General features: G+C 38.8%; 1 protein-coding gene across 4 annotated transcripts in view; it reads right to left on the bottom strand.

Moving 5' to 3' along the window:
- LOC1268587 (vesicle-fusing ATPase 1) overlaps positions 1-24451 on the bottom strand; it is a 45115-nt gene extending 20664 nt beyond the window's left edge. The window contains exons 1-3 of one of the 4 annotated variants that reach the window (XM_061650903.1): positions 24174-24451; positions 23982-24099; positions 23818-23906 (exon numbers count right to left, since the gene is read on the bottom strand). In XM_061650903.1, coding sequence (XP_061506887.1) covers positions 23818-23906; positions 23982-23990 — 98 coding nt within the window. In that variant the 5' untranslated portion in view covers positions 23991-24099; positions 24174-24451. Of the gene's footprint in view, positions 1-23817; positions 23907-23981; positions 24100-24169 lie in introns of all 4 variants that reach the window. The other 3 variants (XM_061650904.1, XM_061650905.1, XM_061650906.1) reach the window with 3 other exon arrangements.
- Between the last annotated feature and the right edge of the window lie 2825 nt (positions 24452-27276).

Below are 27276 nucleotides of genomic sequence, written 5' to 3'. Positions count from 1 at the left end.
ATTGAGTCACATAATTGGCCTTATAGTGTGCCCCTTAGTGTTTGAATCATAGCGCATGTGAAGTTAGTGTTCCGATTGTGTGCGACATGATAAGTTACGAAAACCGAGCAGTGTCTAGGTCGATCATGTGTTAGAGCGTGTAGTGTATTTGTATTCGTCAATTAAGTATACAGGTAAGCATAACCTTTACTCTTGCATACCGTTCTGTTTGGCACTCTCCCACGATGGAAATGTATCCTAACTCTGATTCCGACATGGAAGAGAAAGAAACTAAAATAGAGAAAGCCTGGATGTCCGCATAAGGATCCCCAAGCAGCAAAAAACATAGTGAGTGATAGTGTAGGGAGCTTCTGATTAAATTCGTAAATTCGCTCCGACTCTTACATTCTTAATGCGAATCCGACCCCGAAAAAATTATGTTTCGAATCCAGCTTCTTCCAATCTAGACCCAGATTGCTCTGACTGAAATGGGATCACTCAGTTGGAGTCCAAATGGCTTCGATTGAATCCATTTTACTAGTACGATTAAATAGGGTAAATGTACCTATAGTGGTGGTAGTACCAATAGTGGTGGTATTGCACTAAAATGCGGTTCATACGGCAAATTAAAAGTTATTAAGTTATTTACGTTAGTGTGAAATGTTCTTTAGCCTTTTACAAAGGGTTTACAAGTTAAATGGGGTCATTCCGTTACTTAGTGACCGAAAAATCCATTATTTTGTGACATGTGTCAACATTTTTCCAAAATCCTTAGGATTTCATAACGAAACTCATATTTCTGTTAATGTTCTAAACGACCACATAACCACGCAATTACTAGTTTTTCAACATAACTGTTATGAAATATTATTGTTTTACCAAAATTATTTGCCTTTTGACCATATTTATGCATTTTTAAGTGTTTTTTACCATAGTGCCATTATAGGTACACAAAACAGGCATGTTCCTATAGTGGTTATAGTTATAAAATCAATAAAAACGGGTCGTTTTAGATTTTTTCGAGGATATTTTCGACATGTCGTACTGTTTTCACTAAAATAAGCAACAGAAATGAGTTTTATGTAGGAAATTTACCAAAAACAGGCCAAAATTCGCTTATCTGCCTGAATGAAAAATTGACTTCAAATCAAGCACACTCTTCCGGGTTTAGGTTGACGACAGGTGTGATGCAGTACTTTAGTCAATAGTTTCATCGATCAAATTTATACATTTTTTTTACGATCAAATTACGGAAGAAACCAATATTATGGCAGTAATCCTTGCTATTCACACGAAAACAGCTTCTAAACTAAGTTTCATTGATATTATACACCGTTTTTGATGCATCTTTGTTTACCACCACTATAAGAACACAATAAGACGACTATAGGAACCATACCACCATTATAGGTACAACGAAGCAGCCACAAAAAATTGTATTTTTTCGTAGATTTGATGTATTTCAAGGTGAAAATGGTTGTGATTGCGAAGATAACACATATTACAATTGATATGTGTTAAAATATTCAGAAAATGTCCTTCCTGACACTTTAAATCCATTAAAACATATCGATACCACTACAAATTGCACCACTATTGGTACATTTACCCTACCGTGTTTAATTTGTGTAGCAAAATACTTACATTACCAAAGAAAGCTTGCAAGCAACCCTAGCCCGTAGCTTTAATTTTTGTCTTCATAGCTACACACATCCATCTATCAAAATACTTCTTTCAACCCTCAATTGTCCAAATGCTGATTAAAAAACAGTAGAACTCGTTCCTTTGATATCTTCAACTTTGAACCGTTGAAGCAGCGCGAAGCGCAAAGCGGCTTTTAGACTTGTAGCAACAGAATATCAACCGAAGGTTACATATTACTGTAGCATATCTGCTATACAGAACTTATTATAATACACAATATCAACTATAGACACATTGTAAACCCAAATCACACCATTGCAACACATTCACTATAACACACTCAGCAAATCAGATCATACCATAGGAACGCAACCAGAAGAATTCAGACCATACCGTTCATATAAAAACAATTGTGACACACTTAACAGAACCAACCGAAACGTACAACATAAGCAGGAACAGTTTATGCATTATAACCCAAAGCAGGAACAGTATAAGCATTAAACCCAAAACAGGAACTTAGTGACAAGAACCATCGTTCTTGTCAACAAAAGACAAACGTAACTAGCTGAGTGAAAACAAAAACTTTCCAGCATACAATCCGGAAACAAATGTGAGAAACCCTTAACTTCTTTTGAGTATAAATAAAACCAACTCCGATCATGGCAGGTCAGATTCGTTCGGACTGTCAGGATAGGACTATGCCCATCCTACATCTATCGACTTCTCATTTAAAGAGTTTTGTTTTGTTTCCCTGCCCAAGGTAAGGCTTCTAAACTCCAACTAAAGTAAGGAAAACCTCCTAATGGTTTCAATGATTGCCTGGACGATCAAGTGTCGAAAGTCCGCTTCGAAACAGTATCCACCTCAGTTCTGCTTAATTCAGCAAACGATGACCTTCCTTAACAATGTTTGAAGGCCACCCTGGCCAACGCGAGTTCAAAGTTACTACATGGCAACCGTGTCAAAATCGAACATACCGTGACTATCTCAAAACATACCACATTACGATCCATGATCAAAAGCAACAGTCAGTTAATGGAGATGAAAAGAAATATTAATATTGATTCCATATGTTTGTCTTTCAAATTGGATTTTTAGCTTATTTTCACAAATTTCATGTGAGAACATGTTTGTTCTCATTGTTGCAAATTGTTGTGTTCTCATGTATGCAACTCATTGCGAGCGCCTACACGCGTAGTCCAAAACAGCCGAAGTCATACAAAATCATGAAAAAGTCTGCGCCCTTTTGTTCCGGCATCCTCGTGAAGTTTACCGAGTCGAACCGAATAGTTGTGTTCGATAAACATGTGTGCGTATCAGGTAGCAGCATTTGTAGTGCTTACCTGCCGTATGCCGCTGTGATACCGAGCGAGACGCATAGACAACGCGTCTAGAGGACATGTGTAGCCGTGAGGATTTTTTTCTGTGTCTCTTTTGCCTTGTCCTTGCCTTTAGATCCTGATGAGTGAAGCATGCACACCTTTCGGGTATGTTCGGGGTATAAGCTCTGTCCCTCTCATGTTAATGGTGAAGATAGAATCGTATGCCATCGGTTCTGCATTCGAGCGTGGGCAGGCCCGTGGACGCCGTCTGTTCGCACGCATTGGGACAATCCGCAAAAACGGCTTCAAATGGATTTTGAAAAATTCTCATTTCAGAAGCTTTACATTTTACTTTAGCAAACCTTTCATGAATATGGTTTTGTAGTTAAAATAAAAGATCACAAGCATAGTCAACTGAAAACTCTGCTTGCAAGAAGAAACCTTCTTGCTACTTCTGACACTCCGGAAAATGCATTTTTTTTTTTATTTGTTGTTGTTCTAAATTTGTAGCAGAAATAAGATTGTCTTGCTTTTGCAGTTTTAGACTCAATCTATATGTATAAAAATCTCGTGTCACGGTGTTTGTTGCGAGCAAACTCCGAAACGGCTGGATCATTTTCAACGAAACTTTGCACACACCTTATGGTGGTATGAGAATAGGTTTTAAGACTTAAAAATCGTTCAGATGTTACACTAAATTTAATTTAAAAATGATTTTCTAACTCCCATACAAAGAGCCGGATTGTTGTTGTGTTGTATACGGCACTTTGACACTTGATGTGAGGAGCCTGGCGGTTTACACTTGATCATCGAATTCTGAGGGGATACGGGCACGATACAACTATCCCAAGTAACATATCAATAATAAAATATTTAATATTTTTTTTTGGAATAGCTAAGTTTGTCGGGTCAGCTAGTATATTATAATTATTTGTAATGTCTGCTGCAAATGCCAATTGCCATATCCAGTTTTCATTACGTACACATATAAAAATAATTTCCGACCATGGTTAAATAAACTGCCTCCATTCGGTTAAATAACTCTTGCATGTTTTACCGATTTGTCATTTGCCATCGCCGATAATCAGTACCATTTAAAACTTAAATATCAGTTAAATAAATATTTTAACCGAAACTCGGCAACACAAAATGCCGATCACTTACGTAAACACTGCTGTCACCGAGATCATCTGTCAAAATAACCGGGATTTCGGCTTTACTATTTAAGTTAGCCGAGGGTCGGTTTTCTATCTGTCATTCACCATTTTGTTAATCTCGTGCTACAAACGAACACTTTTCAAAGTGATTTTGTGATGTGAATTTAAAAGTGTGAAAAATAAGTTAAAATGAGTCAAATAGCGTGAAAAAAACCGAGCAACAGTAGCGTGCGATTAGGCACGGGTATGGAGTGAGGTTGAGGCTAGGAAACTTTGTCAACGTACGTAGTCTGTGCTCATCCATACGTCGCTCAGGGCAGTTCAGTTGCCTGCGTCCACACGTGATGTCCAAAACAGCCAAAGTCATACAAAATCAAGAGAAAGTCTGCTCCTTACGAATAAAAAGTATTCTCTTTTTTTAAATTTTTTTTAAATAGCTTCAGTTTTGATGGTTGGGTTTGCGTTCCGGAATCCACTCGACCGTTACCGAGCCGAACCGCTCACCACTCAGTTTTGTATCTGACGCTCAGTGATTCTCTTGAGAACAAATGATGTAGGAAAGAGAGAACGAGAACGACATGTGCTACCGCCGATTATCGCAACGAAACAAAAGAGTGATAACAATCGCACGAAAAATTGTCCCTCTCATCGCTCTTTTGCGATGCGCTACATGTTCACTCGAAAATCTGTGACGTCAGGCCGGTGGTCAAAGTGTTAAAAATTTGTGCGTATCAGGTAGCAGCGGTTGTACTGCTTTCCGGAAAGCTAGCTTATGGTGCTCAAGGTGAAGATATAATCGTAAGCTATCTGCTCTACATTCGGGCATGGGCAAGCCCGTAGGCGTCGTGTGTACGCGGGCATTGGATCAACCTTTGCCGGACCGTTCAGATTTCCAGGTCTCATTTTCGGTCTTCTTCACGAGGTAAGTATTCTAACACTCGACCACGTAATGTCTAATCAGGGTTCACTCAGGCTTTTTCCCTCTGTCCACTTTACAGAACCGTGCCTGTACCAGTGCCCGCTCCATATCCGGCTCATCTTTCCTGTACCACATCCAGATGCTGTGCCCCGGTGGTTAAACCGGCGCCCGTTCCTATGCATCCCATCACAACCAAACTCTCACAAGGGTAGGGTGTCTTCCTGCCGCCCTACTACAATGGTGGTATCATGCTGCACAATTTTGTACACCAACCATCATGAGCACAAGCCGCTATGGCTATTTCTCTCAAAAAATAATATTCTTTCTTTATTTTACCTGTACCTCGTTACGAAAATAAAATCACTAAAATAAAAAAAACAAGATGGTTTTTATATTTTGCCGAAATCTCGGTTTGCTCTAACCGAAAATCTCGGTCAAACGTAAACGATGAAATAAAATTTCATTTGCATTTTTTTATTCGAGGCAACAGAAATTTAACTGAGATCTTTGCCGAGATCTTAGTATTGCAGATCTCGGCAAACCGAGATTCGGCAAACATTTTTAAGAGTGTGCGTCTTCTGTACGGTCAATAATTCCCTGTCCGAGTGATAGTACATTGCTGTTGATTGTTTGATTTTGAATGATTTTTAATTATTTTGAAAAGTGCTGGCCTCATAATCGATATGACAAATGCGGTTATCACAAAAATAATAAAGAAATCCTCAACTCATCATATCTACCTCCTAGCCCTCCACCCCACTCATTCGTGGCCAACTTCAATTTGGAACTATAGAATAGGCTCGCATCATCGAATTTACAAGGTTCTTCATCATTTTTGTTTGCGCTTCAAATGCCTTTTGATTTTTATTTATTGTCTAAAGGCCAAGAGACATTGTCCGTTTTCGCTAGTGTAATTTCAATTTTTTCAATAGCGCATCTGACGGCGGCTGATGGAAGCTTTTTTTTGGTCATCGAGGGAATGGTCGTGCCCAGCCCAGGGAACGAGGTCAAATATTAGGGCCGGGCTACATTGATCGTAATCGCAAGTGTAATTTCGATTTTCACTAGCGCATCTGGCGTCGGCTGACCGAAGCATTTTGCCAAACAATTTGGAGCCGCCCCAGAAAATACTTTATTTTTCCATGTTTTTTACTTTAACTGGACTGGAAAAGCTTTGTAATTGATAGATAAATATGTTGTGCAAGTATTTCAACAGTTTTTGCATCAAAAAACGATGAAAAAACTAATTAATTTTGAGATCCAACACGACCATTCCTCCGACGACCAAAAAAAGCTTTCACCAGCCGCCGCCAGATGCGCTAGTGAAAATCAAAATTACACTTGCCAGTACGATCAATGTAGCCCGGCCTTAACAAAGTTATGCTTATTCCTTGCACGTTCAGTTCGATGGCAGGCCCCAGGGACTGCCAGTGAACTTTCCAGTATACCGGTTTCACAATCAGCTTGCGTTCTAGATACCGGCGGAAAGGAAAGTTGATGAAAATCAGCGCCGGGATGAACGTGATAATGCGAATTAGGGTTCTGCGCGTGAGCTGGCGATTCCTTAGTCATTTTTACGTCTCAGCGTTTGAACTCATTGCGCTTTTTTGGTTTGATTTTTGAAAATGCAACTTCATCGCCGCAATGTTTGTTAACGGTTTTTTTAAGCGCCACAGCATTGTCCACACGACAGAAAGAGATAGCCCTATGGAGGGAAAAAGCACGGACGACGGCTGACAGCGATTGGCCGTCTGACGCACCAACACATCCAAACCTTCGACAGCGCGCTCATGGGTATGAGGTGGAGCCAGGGACGGGTAGCTCGAAGAGCTGATTGTTCAATTAGCCGTTGGAGAGAAAAGGAAGGCATGATTAAATTCTTCGAACGCCATGATTTCGCCTGTCGCATTGTACAGCGGGATTGATCGTACTCTCTGGTGTAATTTCGATTTTCACTAGCGCATCTGACGGCGGCTGACCGAAGCATTATGCTAAACAATTTGTAGCCGATTCAGAAAATATGTTATTTTTTCATGTTTTTTACTTAAACTGGACTGAAAAAGCTATGCAATTGATAGATAAATATGTTGTGCAAGTATTTCATTTTCCCATCAAAAAACGATGAAAAACCAACTTAAATTTGAGATCCGGCACGACCATTCCCTTGATGACCAAAAAAAGCTTCCTCCAGCCGCCGCCAGATGCGCTAGTGAAAATTGAAATTACACCAGAGAGTACGATCAATGTAGCCCGGCCTTTACAGGGTATCCCACGATTTATTGGACGGTTCCCATATTTTATTGGGCTCGTCTCACGATTTATTTATGGTATCCCATAGATTTTTGGTTCGTTTCTTTAATTTATTGGTATCGTCCGATTGGATATCAATACAATTGAACCAAAAAATTCTGGAAACCGACCAATATATCGTGGGACCACATTAAAAAAATATGGGTAGCAACCAAAAAATTATGGTCACCAACCAATTAATTGTAGAAACCCTGTAATGTAGCTGCGTTTCGTATTGTTCTAAACACTATTCCAAAGAAAATATCAACTTCAGGACTTGTTTTGGTGTATTTCAGTGAGTTGGAAAGTGTGCAATAATTGGGTTCAAAGAGTGCAATAAAACAATTCAGAGTTTTCGTAAGTGTGTAACGATTGGATTTTTGAAAAGGTTAAAAAATCAGTAATTCTTGACATTATTCATAATTATCGTGCCTCAAATGAAATATACATATTATTTTTTAAGCAATTATCATGCATAATAGACATACATAACAATAATATTGAAATTTTATCCATCTCAAACATATGAAATACATTCACTGTTCCCTTGAGTGTGCAACAATTGACAAATTACCGTATACCGGTTACATTAACCGGCATCGCGAATAAATGAACTCTTTTCAACAGTCGTTTAAAGATAATTTTGGTTTAACTGAATTCATTTGTTGCTCATTCCTGTTAAAATTAACGACCGGCAAAACTGTTAATGACTGCTCGATATCGCATATAGGCAAACACAACAATGGGATTTGTGTGATTCAATTGGTTGAACAATATTTCGTTTGGGGTGTAGCCTGTTGCTGTATGAACAGTCGCGTTGTACAATGAAATCGATATGGCGATGATATCTATCGTATTCATGTCTAAAAATTTGTGCTTTTTTGTGTTGTAGATTTCTATTATTGACGAATGCATTTTTTCAAACTGGCCGTTGCTTTCTGAGGATGATGCGTATGTCAGTGAAACGCCTAAACTGCTCAAGAAATTTTTTAATTGTACTGATCTGAACTTCGTTTCATGATCAGTGACTATTTGCATTGGAGTTCCAAAACTACCGAAATATTTTGTTAGTGCACTTTTAACATCTATCAAGTTTTTAGTTTCAATTGGTATCATTTGTGCGAATTTCGAAAACGCACTATTGAATGAAAACTTTTCGAGTTAATGGAAAAATATCCATGTGAACGCGTTCCATTGGCTTTTTGGTGATCGGTCTCGGCGAGATCTTGATATTATACGGCTTCCGCTCATATTTGTGTTCATTGAATACGATGCACGTGTTGACTGCTGATTTGATATGCTTTTATTTTGGGGAAGAAAAATGATCTCTTCATTTGGCTTTCGACTTCGTTTATGCCCCGGTGAGCCCTTTGGTGTTCCTTTGATATGAGCTGGTTTTGTTCTTCGATTGACGCCACATCTTTGACTTGTGAGTGTGTCATAATCATATAACCGCAGCAGTTAAAATGATTCTTGAACGAATTTTGTATTAATGGTGTGAGACATTTTCGAATTATCTTGGAAGTGGATGTACTAGAGTTCCTCTACAACAACTTGCTCTTCCAAAACTGCGTGGAGGACTAAACCTTCACATTCCAGCCATAAAAGTTCCAGCACTGCTATGTAACCGATATATAACACACAGAGACAGCCTTTGCGTAAGCTCCGAGATAATTAATAACGTAAATGAAGCAAATATCCCAAGCAGCTATCCATGCCTAAAAACTGTAAAAAAACATATGGTGGGTATACCAATTGGATTAGATACCATAATAACGACAAAAAGTCTGACAAAAAAGATAACAAAGTCTCTACCAAATCCCAAAGTATGTTTGGAGACACCAACAAGAAATTGGCGCAGGGTCTGGCATAACATAAGCAGTCGAAAGCTAAATTCCGAACAAAGATCATACCTATATCTACTGGTGAACAATAAAATAAAAAATTGTGCCGATCTTTTTCGTCATCACCGCATTACATCACCAACATGCCCACACTGCCCAATGGATGAAACAATCAAACATAAGTTCTCGGTGTGTCACCGATCAAAACCAGCATGGGCAGTTTTACAAAGACGTCTTAACGATATCAGTCCCAACAGACAACTATCTTACGAAGATCTACACGTCCCTGAGTTAAGTGGTTTAAGTGCAGCAACTTGTAGTGAAATACTTCGCATATTTTCAAACTATATTATCCACATCATTGGAAACAATGATCCTGTGATTGATTTAGATGTCCTTTCCTGTTGTCTATTGTAAATAATGTTAAGTAAATAAACACATGTAATAAATATTTTTATAAAAAAAAAAAAATTATATTGCCTTTTGTTTTCCATTATGGTACTTTTGCAGAATGTTTGTTATCATATTTCCATCGTATTCTGTTCTTTTTATAATAGTTCTTCTATAATGTGGGAAACGAGTTTCTATTAAATCCTGATCTTGATCGCATTGCTCGAATATTATTTGATTGTGGTAATAATTCACGGGCCTTTCAAAAAAATAGTCTGATGTATCTGCTGAATGAACTGTTTCTGTAATATTTATGTTTTGTGCGTTATTCTCACTGGGAAGTTCAGTTTTTCTGCTTAGAGCATCTGCAACTACATTAGCTTTCCCTTACACTATATACTACAGAATATTGATAATTCTCTAACTCTAACCTCCAATTTAGAATTCTATTATTTTTCATGCATGTTTTGATAAATGGTTGAATGAAGAATTGATGAAGGATGATTTCCGAAAAGATACAGGGTTTTCAATGATATTATTGACATGTTCAGCGAGTTGTTGATTCGTTCGGGCATATAATTGACACTTTCAGCGAGATATTGAATTGTTCGTAAGCAGGCGTTGACAAGTTCAGCAATTCTGTAATGTTGTCATTTGTTTTGTTTACACACTGTGCCGCAGGGTTCAATTTTTCATTCTGAAAAGTCCTAAAAGTAGCTAATAATCATTTCCCAAGCTGTTTAATTCATGAATTAGTTAAAACAAACATATTTTTACGAAAACCGTTTGTTTACCTTCTGATGAGAATGATCCAAGCTGCAGTCCAAGGGGTACGAAAGTGACAGCTCTATAGTATCGCCGAACTTGTCAACGCCTGCTTCCGAACAAATCAATATCTCGCTGAAAGAGTCAATTATATGCCCGAACGAATCAACAACTCGCTGAACACGTCAATAATATCATTGAAAACCCTGTAAGGTTTGTAATTTCGAATCGCCCTAATGATTGCTAGAGCTTTTTTCTCGATGGTAGAATAATTACTCTCTGCTCTATTCAGTGTTCGACAAGCAAACGCGATTGGCTATTCGAGTTTGTTTTGGATCTGGGAGAGTACTGCACCTACGGCAAAATTACTTGCGTCAGTAGTGAGTATAAAGGGTAAAGAGAAATCAGGATACGCAAGTATCGCAGAGGCTATTATTTTTTTTTAAATTTGCTGAATGATTCTATGTATTCTGGGTCTGTGGTATTTATAATCTGATCCTTTTTTAAATATTTAGTAAGAGGTTTTGATATTTTAGAATAATCTTTAATGAAGCGGCGATAATACCCGGACATTCCAAGAAATTGTCGTATTTGTTTTTCGTTTGTAGGTAATGGCCATTCTAATATTTTTTTATATTTATCTGGATTAGGTTTTATGCCTTCAGGGGAAATGATGTGGCCAAGGAATTTAGTTTCCCTTCTTAAAAATTCACATTTGTCTAATTGAATTTTAAGGTTAAATTGTGATAATCGTGCAAATACTGTTGAAATATTTTCCAAATGTGATTCTAAACTGTTTCCTATGATGACGATATTGTCCAAGTAAACGTAGCTAACTCTACCAATGAGATTCGATAGGATGTTATTCATCGCTCGTTGAAATGTGGCCGGTGCATTTTTTAGCCCAAATGGCATTCTAGTGAATTGAAAATGGCCATAATTAGTAGAGAATGCCGTTTTTTCACGATAATCGGGGTGCATTTCAATCTGGTGAAATCCAGACCTAAAATCAAGTATTGTGAAGTATTGGGATTTACCCAAGCTGTCGAGAATGTCTTCGATTTCTGGCATGGGAAATTTATCGCCTTTTCATTCACCTTTCTTAATCTATAACAACTCTAATTTTCTCTTACCCAGATGCGTCCATTTTTTTTTGCACTACCCAAATGGCTGAATATCTATCCACTGCCAACTTACCTGTTTCTGCGCAAAGTGTTAATCTTAGTCCTATTTATAATTATAAGAAGGCTGACTATGCTAGGCTGTGTGTAATTTTTTCCTCTATTGATTGGTCATTTTTGTTTGAATGTACGTCCATCAATGAGGCTGTAACACAGTTCAATGCTATCCTTATCACTTCCTTAAACTCCTGTTCTCCTCCCTTCAGACCACCTCCTTCCCCTCCATGGTCCGACCGCCATCTGCGCTCTCTGCTTAGGGATCGAAATCGGGACACACGTGCTTACCGGACTTGGCGTTCACCGTACACGCGTAGGTTATTTAAATATGTAGCATCCGCTTACAGATCATATAACAGATATCGCCATAAATTATATGTTTTGCGTCTTCAATCTCGTTTCCGTTCAAATCCTCGAGCGTTTTGGAATTACATAAACTCTATGAGAAACAATAATGGCCTCCCTACTAGTATGTCATTTGGTGATGTGCTTGCTACGTGCCCGAATGACCTTCGTTCGCTTTTTGCTGATCATTTTTCGTGTGTCTATGAAAATGGTTTAAATAACTCTGCAAGCTTTGAGGCCAGTCTTTCATTCACCCCTCTCAATGTCCTGAATGTTGAATTTGTTTCTGTAAGCACTGCTTCTGTTTTACGTGCGTTAGGTAACCTTAAACCATCCTCAGTGCCGGGTCCTGATGGTATTCCTGCTGCTTTACTCTTTCATTGTCGTGAAGCACTATCCCTTCCTGTTTCTTTCCTTTTTAATCTCTCTTTCTCCACGGCTACTTTTCCGAATATTTGGAAACAAGCATGGATTAGGCCAGTTTTTAAAAAGGGTGATCGTGGTTGTATCTCTAATTATCGTGGCATATCTATTTTATCTGCGTTCAGCAAAGTCTTTGAATCTGTGATTCGTTTACCTCTTATGGAAATGGTTAAATCGTGGATCATTCCAAATCAACATGGCTTTATGGCTGGCCGCTCCACCACTACTAATCTTATGGAATTTGTTTCCTCAGCACTCTCAAATATGGACTCAGGCTTGCAGGTTGATGCTGTGTATAGTGATTTTAAAGCTGCGTTTGATAAAATCCCCCATTCTCTGCTCATTGCTAAATTCAAGAAACTTGGTTTCTCTCATTTCTTTCTTGAATGGCTACTATCATTTCTATCGAATTGGTTTTGCTGTGTTAAATTGAATGACGGGTTTTCTTATGAGTTTCATTTTTCGTCGGGTGTACCACCCCAGGGTAGTGTCTTGAGACCTTTACTTTTTATTTACTTTCTTTTATTTTACTCTGTTGTATTACAGATTTTCCCACGATTTATTGGACAGTTCCCATGATTTTTTGGTGCGTTCCCACGATTTTTTGATCGTATTCCATAGAATTTTGGTTCGTTCTCATAATTTATTGGTATTTTCCGATTGGATATCAATACAATTTGACCAAACAATTCTGGGAAACGGCCAAAAAATCGTAAGAACGCACCCAAAAAATATGGGAACTCACCAAAAATTGAAGGGAACCAACCAATAAATCGTGGGAAACCCTGTAAATCGTGTTAATGTCATTCGTGATCTTGGGGTTCTCCTTAATGCAAAGCTATCATTCAATCAACATGTTGAGCGCACCTTTAACCATGCCAATGTACTAGGAATGATTTGTGCTATGGCAAAAGATGTGCGTGACCCTATATGCCTTAAAGACCTTTTCTGTAGCTTAGTCCGCCCTATTTTAGAATACGCTAATATTGTGTGGAGTCAGCTCGGTATGGATTGAAAGGGTTGAAAGCGTTCAACGCAGATTCACCCGTATTGCCATTAGGCGTCTTTTAGGGCAATCGGGTGCTTCTCTTCCCCCTTATGAAGTCCGGTGTAGTATGCTTGGTTTGATGACCCTGCACGATCGTCGCTCTGCTTCTCAAGCTTTGCTTATCAGCGGTTTGCTTCGGAACGAGATTGATTGTCCTTCACTACTTAACAGAATACCGCTGTACGCGCCTGCTCACTTTCTTCGACGCCGCGATTTCCTTCAAATCCCGTCGAGAAGAACGCTTTATGGCACCATTGATCCGTTTTTTCGATCCCTCCATCGCTTCAACAGTGCCTCTGGTGTGTTTGATTTTACAAATCTCCCCTCAATCCCTTCGCCCCCTTTTCCTTCAGTTCTTTGACTCCCTTTTTGTTTCCCCATCCTAAATCTTTCATCTTACTTGTGTTGCCTGTGTTACAAATTGCTTGCTGTCTAGTATATGTTTGTCTAGTTAGATTTAAGTATTTGTTTGTTATCATTAATTTTAAGTTTAGTCAGTAAGTTTCCCTATATTTAGCCCTCTGAGGCAGATAATTGTATTTAAATAAATAAATAAATAAATAAATAAATAAATAAATACAGTAGCAAAAGGACATTTTAACGTGTCACATTTGAATTCACAACCGACACATTTTTATATGCTATTAGGAAAGAAACCGAGAAAATTCGTGAGTTTTTCTCACAATACTCTCAATTCCATTCCATATCAATTTAATATACATTTTCTTGCAATTCAGTCTGGACGATTGATTATTAATAATTCATAATTAAAATTTGAATCGAAAAGTACTCTTTGATGTCAAACTGCTTGTAACGAGCTTTTGGTTCTTTGTCAAATCGTTTTATATACAGGGTTTTCCAATTGAGTTTAGACTTGCCGCATACTTTTTTTGAATAGTCGCAATAGATTCTTGACTAGCATCCTCTATTTTTGATTACGAGCAATGGATTATTGACTAGGAGCAATTGATTTCAGCAGGTCCCTGCATGACAGCCTAAGAGCGTCGCGTTTATAGCACCCGGTGTGACAGATCGGCTTGAATAATAATCTGTGGATAAAATCTAATTTCATCCGCTCATTAGTTTAAAGCGTTTGTTTTACTGCTATATATCATCCACAAAATAAGATATATTTTATCTGATAGGTTTTTGGTGCTATTGTTTTGATTTTATGAAGGCACAATACAACACAAAAGCACTTAACGGCTGAATTGAAATATGCAGTAGTGAACCCACAGGCATAACCTAACCAAAAGCTAGATTAAGCAAGTTTTTCAGAGTGACCATTTATAGTTCTATCGATTTTCGATCAAATATCGGTTTACAATTGAGCACACTAAAACTCAGTTTTTCTAACCAAAAATCAAATATTTTTCTAAGTATTGATCGTTTAACCATAAAATTGGAATTGAATAAAATTTATGAGTGAATAAAATGTTGTTTTTACTGAAAATTACCGAATTTGCTTTAGATTTCCTACCGATAACCTCTAAAAACAATCTGGTCACTCCGCGCCAGCAACCGGTCTGCTGAAATCAATTGCTCCTAGTCAATAATCCATTGCTCGTAATCAAAAATAGAGGATGCTAGTCAAGAATCTATTGCGACTATTCAAAAAAAGTATGCGGCTAGTCTAAACTCAATTGGAAAACCCTGTAATAGGACTTCGTTCCTACACAGTCCTTGGTTGTGCCGGATCTCAAATTTGGTTTAATCGGATTAAAGTTAATTTTGGTTTAACTGAGTTCAATTGTTGTTCATTCCTGTTAAAATAAACTAGTGTTGGGTCATACGATTCATTTCACGACCCGACCCGGAGTCGGGTGCAAGCCAGTCGGAATCGATTCCGACCCGTGGGTGCAGCGGGTGCGCTAGGTCGGAGTCGGAATCAAATCCGACCCGCGGGTGCAATGAGTTCGGGTCGACCCGAAAGATCAGTAGGTGCGAGAAAGCATAAGCGACTCCGACCCGTTGGTGCAGTTCGGGTCGGGTCGAGTCAAGATAGGTTCAATCCGACCCGACCCGACCCGAACTCGCTGCACCAACGGGTCGGAGTCGCTTATGCTTTCTCGCACCTACCGGAGTCGTTGCACCCACTGAACCTACTTGTACCTTTCGGGTCGACCCGAACAACTCCGGGTCGCTTACTGATGGCTCCGACCCGATAGGTTCGGGTCGACCCGCCCATTACTAAAATAAACGATCGTCAAGACAGTTAACAACTGCTCGATATCGCATATAGGCAAACACGGGGAAAAAATTCGAGCAGTATAATTAAACGACTGTTAATTTGTATCGCATACGCTCTTGACAGTCGTTTGTTTAACGGCGGCATATGACCTATCGTTAAAATTAACAAATGAACTCAATGCGTTCGCGATGCCTAATTCTAGCAATTTTTAGCGACTCTGGCTAATTTTTAACAACTGTTAATTTTAAACCATTTCTTTCGCGATACCCGCTAATTATAATGCTTTTCGAGTCCAGTTTCAGTAAAAAACATGGAAAATAATGTTTTTTTTTGAAGCGGCTCCCAATTGTTTGATAAAATGCTTCGGTTAGCCGCCACAAGACACGCTAGTCAAAATCTAAATTACACTGACGAGTAAGAGCAATGTACCCCACAGAAAATCTACAATATAACCGAATTTCATTGCCTACATTGCCATTGTCGTATCATGAACCAATAACTTTGTTTCAAAAATTGTATGATGTATTTGGTGCAAAAATGACCAAAAACTGCATTCTCCTGGCCCGCGGCATCTGATCATTTTAGTCAAGCTAGTCCTTTACGACAATAGTTTACTGATTGCAATGCATTTCAAACTAGACAGCATTGTTTATGACTCTGTATTAGTGATGGGCGGGTCGACCCGAACCTAACGGGTCGGAGCCATCCGTAAGCGACCCGGAGTTGTTCGGGTCGACCAGAAAGGTACAAGTAGGTTCAGTAGGTGCAACGACTCCGGTAGGTGCGAGAAAGCATAAGCGACTCCGACCCGTTGGGGCAGAGAGTTCGGGTCGGGTCGAGTCAAAATAGGTTCAATCCGACCCGAACTCGTTGCACCAACGGGTCGGAGTCGCTTATGCTTTCTCGCACCTACTGATCTTTCGGGTCGACCCGAACTCATTGCACCCGCGGGTCGGATTTGATTCCAACTCCGACCTAGCGCACCCGCTGCACCCACGGGTCGGAATCGATTCAGGCTGGCTCGCACCCGACTCCGGGTCGGGTCATGAAATGAATCGTATGACCCAACACTACTCTGTATCAACGAACTGGAATTCTCTTTCACGAATCACCGTGCTGTTTATTTTGCGCTCAAGGCTATGGTAGACTTTTGGGCCAGCCTTGCTTATCATGACAAGGTGGTCTTAAAGAAGTTTAGCAGCTTAAGGCGCTTCAAACATTTTCCCCAGGGGAAAATCATCTGTGCAAAGAAAAGCGGATTACAGATGGAAGAACATGATCTTGGCCGGATTTTGAATCCTCTGTATTTAGTATTTTGGCATTCAAATTGTATTTAATAATCGTATTTCATTCAAATAAACCCAGCTTTCTCATTTTGCCATTGATACTATGACTGCCGTCCAGTTTCACTTTGAGTATCAGAATAAAAGTTGGAGCTAAATTAAACTCATCGTCCTCTGTTTGTGATTTTTTTTTTGTCCAATATGTTAATGTAACAATTGTTCGAGCGAGAAGTTTATCGATTTCGATTCTTGGGTGTGTGGTGTTCGCCTGTACAAATTAAGTGAATTGGAAAGGACAGCTTTTCTCATCACTTGAGGTCTGCGATGTTAAGGGTTAATTAGGGTCTCAAGTAGATAGTTAGAGAGCTTAGAAGATAACGAGAGAGTCGGGCAGGACACGCATAATGAGCGCGAGAAATGCATAGCCCCGCGAGAGTGCGTAGGTGCGTGAGAAAGGACAGGTGCGCGAGAAGGAATAGGCGCGCGAGCGTGAGCGAGAGAGAGAGAAGGTATAAATAGGAGCATCCGAACGGATAAGTTCTCTATCTTAATACTCCGGTATACCGCGACAAAACTGTTCTCATGCACACGATTAAAGTACAATAAAAAGTGATTGTAATTGTAGAAACTTGTAAGGTGTTTGACACAGAAGTAAAAATAATGACGATTTAAAAAAAAATCATTTACTCAAAATCCGAGCCAATAAGGAATAAAAACGGGCGAAATCCGCGCTAAACGCAAACTCCGCGCGAAACGCAAAATCCACGCGAAACGCAAAATCCGCGCTAGCTATAACAGTGTGTAATCAGTAAGTCTCTGAAAGCCAAGCCCACTAGTGGTACAATTTATTATTATTTATTTATTTATTTACGTCATCGGGCAATAGGCCTAAATAACAGATACAAATTCTTAATTAGTAAACAACTTAAACATAAATAACACTAGCCCTTTACATCTGACGAAGGCGAGAAACAGGGATATGAAAATCTGCAGATGATTCAAGTCTATTGTAGCTGACACACAGGGATCCTGATTAAAGACCTGCTTCTAAGATCCCTAGTAGGTGCAGAAAAGCTGATCAGATTTAAAATTTCAGGTGCATCAATAAGCCCATTTAATAATTTATGCATGAAAATACATTGAGCATTCTTTCTCCTGTGTCCTAAAGTTTCGAGACCAAATAACTGACACCTGACATGGTACGGGGGGCGTGGCATTTGGTTTGACCAAGGAAGACGATAAAACATAGCGCGTGTCACCTTTTTCTCAACCTTTTCTATCATGTCTATATAGGTCACTGGGTTTGGAAACCAAACAACGCAAGCAAATTCTAGTATAGGACGGACTAGGGCACAGTATAACGATTTAAGAAAGAAAGGATCTTTAAAATCGGAAGAAGCACGTAGAAAAAAACCCAACGTATTTAATGCTTTTGAGACGATTGTGTGGAAATGGCACGATAATATAAGTTTACTGTCTAACATTATTCCTAAATCACGAACTACAGATGACCGCGGCACACTGTCTTGACCTATTTTGTACTTAAAAGTTATTGGAATCCTTTTCTTAGAGAAAGTAATGCAGTTACATTTTTGTACATTCACAAACATTTCGTTATCATGGCACCACGTCAAAAAATGGTTTACGGAATCTTGAAGTATTTCGCAGTAATTTGAATTTTCAACAGCAAGGAACATCTTAAGATCGTCTGCATATAGTAAAACATTGACGTTGGGAACAGCAAACACAATATCGTTAATAAATATAATAAATAATAATGGCCCCAATATGCTTCCTTGTGGAACACCAGAAAAGTTACAGAAAGGGTCAGAAAAAGTTTTTCCAATTTTTACATTAATGCAACGGTTCGTTAGGTAGCTTTCTAACCATGCTAAAAAATTTGAGTGTACACCATATTTTAATAATTTAGCAAGCAATAAGTAGTGGTTGACCTTGTCAAGGGCAGCGCAGAAGTCGGTATAAATGACATCAACCTGGAGGCCCTTGTCAATACTGGAGTAGCAAAATTGAAGCAAATGAAGCAGGTTAGTTTCAATCGAACGTTTAAGCATGAAGCCGTGTTGCATAACAGATATAACAGGCAGGAAAGCGTAGGACATGTGGCGGAACATAACTTTTTCAAACAGCTTACTACAAGCACATAACATAGAAATTCCGCGAAAATTGCAAATATCAGATTTATCTCCTTTTTTAAAGACAGGAAACATGTAAGAAGATTTCCATATTTGCGGGAAGCATTTCGACTGTAAGGATTTGTTGAAAAGTTGAGTCAGAATAGGCAAAAGAGCAGCCTTACAGTGAATAAGATTTGCACTGGGAATGTTGTCCGGCCCAGAGGCATACGAAAGCTTCAGTTGCGATATGGCAGCATCGACCTCATCTTCACTGATAATAGATGCGGATAAGTCAACTGCGTCGTTGATTGCGGAAAGTGCTGAAGATAGGTTGAGAGGTTTCGAAGAATTGCAGGTGTACACGGAAGCGAAATGTTCTGCAAAACCTTTGCAGAGGTCATCTACACCCGAAATGATGTTTCCCTTGAAGTTCATTACAGCTGGAAGACGGTCGCAGGATTTCTTATTTCGTATGAATTTCCAGAATGCAAGTGGATCCTTTTTGAATATGAATTCGATCTTTCTAACGTAGTCAGCATACGCAAAACGGTTTAACTGTTTGTAAATCCGAGCACCGCGAGCAAAGTTTGCTTGGTTGGTGCTGTTTCGAAGACTGCGCAGTTTTTGTTGGGCATTAGTTCTCCGGCGTTTGGCGACGCGTTACTAGCCCACGGTGGTTTCGATGGAGGATTAAAGCAGGGAACAAACTGTTCGAATAATCCTTTTAGATGATTTGTGAAGCTTAACACGCTATCGTTGATATCGTGGTTAGACTTTAATAATTCCCAATTGGTTTGAGTTAGCGCTATTGTTAATTCATCAAATTTTGTACGTCTAAAGTTCAATTATCTCCGTTCTGGGGACTCAGAAGACGACAAATTCTGTTGCGGAACCATGAAGCTGGTAAGTAGAGCAGGGTGATGTGGATCAGGTTCAACTATAGATTCTAAACTCAGTTCTAATGGGCTCAATCGTTCAACGGTCTGGTCATCCGCAAAAATTAAATCAAGTATAGTATTGTTACAGTTGGTGATTGAATTAACTTGCTGAAGGCCGGCCAAATTAATTTCGTCGAGGAGAATTTGGCAGGTAGGATGTATGCGGGAGTTGCTGAAGTCAAGCGAAGGAAAATCGTTGCGAGTAATCCATTTAAGATTGGGTTGATTGAAATCTCCGAGATTAATCAAATGATCGTCTTTATATTTTTCCCTAGTTTCATGTAGCGTAGTACAGAAAGTATTTATAACATCGGGGTTGGCATCTTGGTCAGGAGGGAGGTAGAATGAGCCGATGACTAGGGAAACATCCAAAACTTTTACACGCACACAAAGACACTCAATTGATGATGTGTTAGTAGTGCACAGCGAAGCCGCATATTTGATATTCGTGGCAATGAGAACTCCTCCACCAATACATTTGTCACTATTTTATGGCAGAGCGATCCAATCGGAAGGTATTGTAGCGGTGGCTGTCAAACAATAGAGAAGATGGGTAACTATCGGTGAGCCAGGTTTCGGTAAGAACGATCACATCCCACTTGGAAATAGCTGTACTGGTAAAGCATTCGGTATTTTTAGTACGTAAACCTCTAGCATTTTGATAGAAGATATAGAATGGATCCTTTAGTGAAACATCGTGTCGGCGCGGACACGTTATTGTTTGTGTAAAAAAGGTGATGCGGAAGAGTTGCCATCAATATTTATTTGCGGTTCTGTTGTTGATGCAGCGTTTGTTTGAATAACCGCGGTAGAGATCGAGTAAGAAGTAGTCGGCTGTGGTGATGTGATAGTGTTGGTGAGAATCATGTCCTGGTGAGTAGTGTTTGTTTTCGCAGGTTACCGAACAGCTGATTGAGGATAAAGCGGTGCAGGAAAGGTGAATCCCGAATATGGTGTGGATATTTTTAGAGCGCGTGGGCGAAAGTTAAATTCTCTGTAAACAAAACCACACGGCCAAGTCGTGGGAGAGAGCGCGATCTCTTTTTGTTCAGAAAGGACACCAACTTTAAATGATATGTATGTGAGAGCGTCTTGACCGATAACAATTGTTGTACCAAATAAAAAGAAGAAGGTAACAAACAACAGAATGGTAGAAAGTCGAGTCAAAGCTATCGGTTGTATGAAATGAATCTCGATGGGTTTTACGCACGTAAAGAAAACACATTAGCTGGCATCGCGAAAGAAATGGTTTAAAATTAACAGTTGTTAAAAATTAACCAGAGTCGTTAAAAATTGCTAGGATTAGGCATCGCAAACGCATTGAGTTCATTTGTTAATTTTAACGATAGGTCCTATGCCGTCGTTAAACAAACGACTGTCAAGAGCGTATGCGATACAAATTAACAGTCGTTTCCCAGGTGACAACTGTTCTACATTTTTAGCTTAAACTCCTCGTGAACAGCTCGATTTAACCCATTGCCTCATATGAACGCTTGAAAACATGGGTGTGTGAGTGAACAACGATGTGTTGAAGCGTTGAAGTTTATGTCAGAACTTCGGTAGAAGCCGGACAAACAAGAAGCTTGCAGTTTCGTCCTCGGTGTTCAAACAGCCAAAACACTGAGTAAAAAGAAATAAACGATCTATCCAGGAGCATCAGAATAGCGGAGAAACGCAGGGAAAATAACAAAACAACGTGAAAGAGTGTTTTATAATAAACTTGTTGTTTAATATGGATTGAAAAGTACGCATGTTTCGTTTTGGGCCGGTAGCTTGTGCACAACGTGATGACAATTCTCAAAATGGCACCAGAAAAAACGCTTCACACTGACGTTTCAACTGTTATAATAAGCTTAAACTCTGCAATATCGCTTGCTCTTTAAGCCAATTTTAAGCCTGCTGTTTAAGCTTCCAGCAACTCGAAAAACGCTAACAATCTGCTCGAAAATGTCACTTGGGTTAATTATACTGCTCGAATTTTTTCCCCGTGTTTGCCTATATGCGATATCGAGCAGTCATTAACTGTCTTGACGATCGTTTATTTTAACAGGAATGAACAACAAATGAACTCAGTTAAACCAAAATAAACTTTAAACGACTGTTAAAACGTGTTCATTTATTCGCGATGCCGGCTATTGTCAAGGAATCATTCATATTTTAAAATATGTTTGCCTAATTTAGAATTCATGCACCAAAAAAATGTTCAAGCAGTGCAAAGCTGTAATTTATTCTATCTGAATAATGATTACTATCATTGAGACAATTCGGTCTTTAATGGCAATTAAGACAGTCAATCTTTACCATTACTTCATTCCTGAAGCTTCTAAACCAGCGGTCGGCAAAGTACGGCAGGTGAGCCAAATGCGGCCCGCCTCAACATTAAATCCAGCCCGCGAATGGATTTGTATAAAATGTATAATACATTGTGACGAGCCTATAAGACAGTTTTCGTTCAAATCTAACAAGTAATTCAAAAGATATACGCTTTTAACCACGAAAAACATCATTCTTCCATACAAAATGCATGGCCTACCCGGATAGGCGGTTGTACGGTTACGTTGAGTTTTTTGGTCGTACACGAGACGGTCAATTTCGACAGCCCTATCGAGATGAACGTTTTCCTATGTTTTCTACATTATTTAACACATTTTGACACATGTTATGCACAAAAACAGAAAGAAGAAGAGTTAAGCTTTAAAATGATGTGTCGTTTAACTCATAACTCGTTTTATTCACTGACAAATTAGCGTTTGATAATGCACTCCAATTTTTTTTAATTTCGTTCACCACAGTGCGTAGCGCCATCTGTCAAATTCAAGCCAAACGAAACGTAAACAATCAATGTAATTATTATACGTTACGTGTACGTAATTATATGAAGTGATTACTTAGCATCAAAGCTGTTATTTGCTTGAGCGATAATCAAAATCACAGAAATACTTAACGTTTATAGATCATGGTCTTGATTTCACATCCGTACCGTAAAAAGCACCAGAAATACATAGCATTTTGATTTGTTTGTTTTGTGAACAACTCGTTATGATAGGTTCCACTGTAATTGTAAAATACCTTCAATAACTCGGACACCTGAATTCCAAACTCTTTCAAGACATTTCAAACCTAACAACATTTTTTATGACGTCGGCTAGAAATGACCTTGCCGCAACGAGCTGGAATAGTAATCTTTGTAAAGTTGTAAAGTTTAAAATAAAAAAAAACTTACTGCTTTTTTAAAATTACAATATATGCGCCAAATAATGGGAAATCAATAGTTGGGAGGCTATTGAAAATTCTAAGTCAATACAAGCAATGAATCAAAAGTTATTGCTGATTAAAGATGAAAAAAATACCCGTGTATCCGGTTGCCTACTTAAAGGTCAAACCCTTTTGAAATAGCTGAAAATGTTAATGATCCACTCGCTCAGCAACGTACTCATGTTCATCGGTGAAAAGCTATTAAACACGTTCGGCCCGATGGCAGGCCAAAGGGCCTGCCAGTGATTTTCCCGTATGCCGATGGAAGGGGCTTCCCATTGGTCTTTTGCTAGGGAAACAACAAACATTACACACAACCGTACTCCACCTACATGTACAGCAGTGGTGCGCAGATAAAATAATAGTTTTCTAAGAATTATTGTGGTCGATAAAAACCTCATCCCATGCACAACAATGTTGATGAACAGGGTAGAATTGAAATTATAGCAAAAAAAACTCAATTTGGCAGCATACATTTTAGGTTCAAAATCATCCACTAACATTCTACATGCCGGCGCAACGGAAAGTTGATGAAAATCAGCACCGAGCTGAACGTGTTAAGAGAGTTAAATGATTATGTTTAAGTTGTCAATGAATAGCAGCTTACATTAAATATCCCAGAAAAGGTGATGTTCACTCAAAGCGTTTTAGATTACTGGTCTAAACGAATGCAATAAATGAAATTATCAGATTTTTTTTATAATCTTACTTGACATCAGCGGGAAAGTCGCCTGCGTTGACTATAGCTCTGTTCTTCAGCGACAGCTCATCGGTGGGACATTTTGCTGCTTTCATAATCTAATAAAAAAAGATTTGAGATTTTAACGTAGGATAATTCAATTACAAATATTTTACATGCAAAATAAATCTCACCATTGCCATTGTGAAAATAGTCTAGCCAACCTGGTGTACGTAATAATCGAACGACGGTGAAATTAAGTTTACTTTGGTATGTTTCTCTAAATCCTCTCCAGTGAGTCTAGAAAGAGTGCTAAAACAATTTACAAATAATCTGATGTTGAAACCTACACCCAGTTTTAACAATTGAATCGAGACTGTACAAACCAGTAACTTATGAATATAGATTATTCCATAATCAGAAGTACAACCAACTTTCTTATCTAAACAATTTAACCACGAATTATTGATCCAATGCGAATGGAAAAATTCGTCGCTAAAATGCAAAACCACAAAAACAGAAGAACAGCTGCGCATGCACATCAAGATGATGACATGACCAAAGTTTTATGTGAAATGAGGGGCCATCACAATCATGGTGAATAGGTTGAGGCCGCTACCAAACACACCCAAGGTGTATTAATGAGTTCAGGTCAAGTACCGTAACGATATCAGGTCAAGTTAGGCGGCGCTCTGGGACCAATCGAACGAGACAAACAAACACGACTCTGTTCGAAAGGTGCTCTGTCAGCTGTTCGATGTCTTATAGACCTGTCATGATGCACTGCAATAAGCCTATCTTATCAACTCGAAAATGAAGCATTTTCATAGTTTAAATGGACATCCATCTGCAGGGGGAAGATTCAACAAGTAATATACTAGTTATTCATATCAAAAATAACATAAAAATCATTCAAATTTATTATTGAAAAATGTAAACAAACGTCCATGCCAAAACACATACAGTGCATATACATGCATTGTGTACACGTAATAGTTTTATACGTTTCAAACCTGTATATTTGATGTTATAATTGATTGTGAAGCATTGCAAATATTATTGATAGCTATTCTAAATATTTAATACGCAATTTTAAGAAGAAAAAGAGACAAACTACGTAAAAAAACTTGAAAATGTCCCGCATTGAATTCTATCTACTGTAGCTGTGAAGCGTTTGACAGCCAAGGTACTCACAGCACAGGTGGGTATCGAACATCACAGACAGAATCAACTGACATGTTCGACTCGAGGTTTGTCTTGTTTGTTTGTTTGTGTCTGACAGTGCACCTCCATTTGATTATATGGGTTTGTTCCAAGGATAATGTATTTAGTAGGTTGATTGTTATCGCTTTTGCTGGGCGACATTGTGGGGGACATCTGTCATTCTCTGCATACAAATTTCATTACCCCGCACCAGCCCTCCCCGATTTTTATACCGGAGCCCCCGGAAGAGAAATGTCAAGTCGAGAAATGTCATTTTGCTCTGAACAACTTCACCTTGTCATTTATAACACCTTGGTTTGTTCGTGTCTTATGTCGTGTTCGATTGCTGCTAGAGCGCCGCCTTAGGCGGCGCTCTGGGACCAATCCAACGAGACAAACAAACACGACTCTGTTCGATAGGTGCTCTGTCAGCTGTTCGATGTCTTATAGACCTGTCATGATGCACTGCAATACGCCTTTCTTTTCGTCTCGAAAATGAAGCATTTTCATAGTTTAAATGAATATCCACCTACAGGGGGAAGATTCAAATCATAATTTGCTAGTTATTCACATCTATAATAACATAGAAATCATTCAAATTTATTATTGAAAAATGTAAACAAACGTCCATGCCAAAACACATACAGTGCCTACACATAAATTATGTACACACAATACAGTAGAACGTCGATTATCCGGGGGCGGATTAACCGGCGGGCGGCTTAACCGTGCGCATAAATGTGACAGCTGTTTAAACGTACAGCGAACATTTGCAGCAAAGTCTATATAATACAGAGGTCGAGTCGTCCAGAACATTTGATCAAAAAGCGTTGGAAAGTTTTGACAGCTGGATGAAAAAGCTTCAATAGTTTTATCGTAGCATACATTGAGGTTTTAGTTGTTGTGCATGCAGTGGTCTGAAAGCATTTTCGGTCATTTTTACATCGTTTGTTTGTAATATTGTACTTTAAAAAGTTGACGAATATCAAGAAAAGATAGAATTATAGTAAAATTATCAATTACAACAAGATCAGTGCCCGAAATTACGACGAAATTTTGTGCAGCTCTAGAGGGTCAAAGCTAAGAGGCCAGATTTCTCATTGTGGTCATTTTTAAGTGATGAATTACTGAAAAAACTACTCCATGCCACGTTCATGAGAAAGAAATGTATAGTTAAACTAAGTTTTGAGCAAAAAATGCACAACTAGCCCTAAAAAGTTTATGGTTGTTTGGAATCGTTTGTGAACGCTTTTTCATCTAACTGTCAAAAATAAGCTTTCAAAATGGTGGACCAAAATCGAGCTATGCATCGACCTCTGTATTATATGGACTTTGATTTGCAGCGAAAATCAATTGGGCAACCAGATTTTTGTGTAGCTCTGAGGTGTCTAACGCCAGGACTCCACAGAGCATAACACGGAGCGCAACATAACAACTGACAGCTGCCAAACGCTTCCCAAAACGCTTGGGAAAGGAGGTAAAGCGTTTCATTAACTTTCGGTCATCGCAGTAGGCTGGTAATTTTTCTACGAGCAATGAGTGGCCTACTAAGGATGTTCAAAATATGATACCAGCAATAAAGCGTTTTCTGAAGCGTTTAGCAGCTGTCAGTTGTTATGTTGCGCTCCGTGTTATGCTCTGTGGAGTCCTGGCGTAAGGGTATTTTCGAAATTCATTTTTGTTCATGAACAGCTGTTAAACCTGTGGTTATTGATTAAAATAATATTTTAATAACGATTAATCGATTTATTCAAGTTGGATTAATCATAAAACTAATCAAAAACTAGTAATATAATAATTTTTATATGAAAATGACATTTCTTGGACCATTATCCGTGCAAATCGATTAACCGGCAACCGTCCGGTCCCGAGCTGCCCGGATAATCGACGTTCTACTGTAGTTTAAATCCTTTATATTTGATGTTATAATTGATTGAAAAGTATAACAATAATTATTAATAGCTATTTTAAATATTTTGCACGCAATTTTAAGAAGAAAAAGAGACAAACTGCGTAAACAAACTTAAAAATGTCCCGAATTGAATTCTATCTACTGTAGCTGTGATACGGACGTCACACGAAGCGTAAACTTTGGCGTAAACTGAATTTCAGCCATACAACCCTGAAATCTTTTGACAGGAAGTTTACGCTCTCCCATACAAATCAAGCGTAAACTTTTTGAGTTTACGCCTCGTGTGACGTCCGTATGAAGCTTTTGACAGCCAAGGTACTCACAGCACAGGTGGGTATCGAACAAAGTGTATGAAGACCAGGTGGTCTCGTCCC

Source organism: Anopheles gambiae, chromosome 2 (genome assembly GCF_943734735.2).
Source record: "Anopheles gambiae chromosome 2, idAnoGambNW_F1_1, whole genome shotgun sequence".
Classification (NCBI taxonomy): domain Eukaryota; kingdom Metazoa; phylum Arthropoda; class Insecta; order Diptera; family Culicidae; genus Anopheles; species Anopheles gambiae.
Note: the sequence above shows the minus strand (reverse complement) of the source record. Positions and strands in the feature narration are given on the sequence as shown.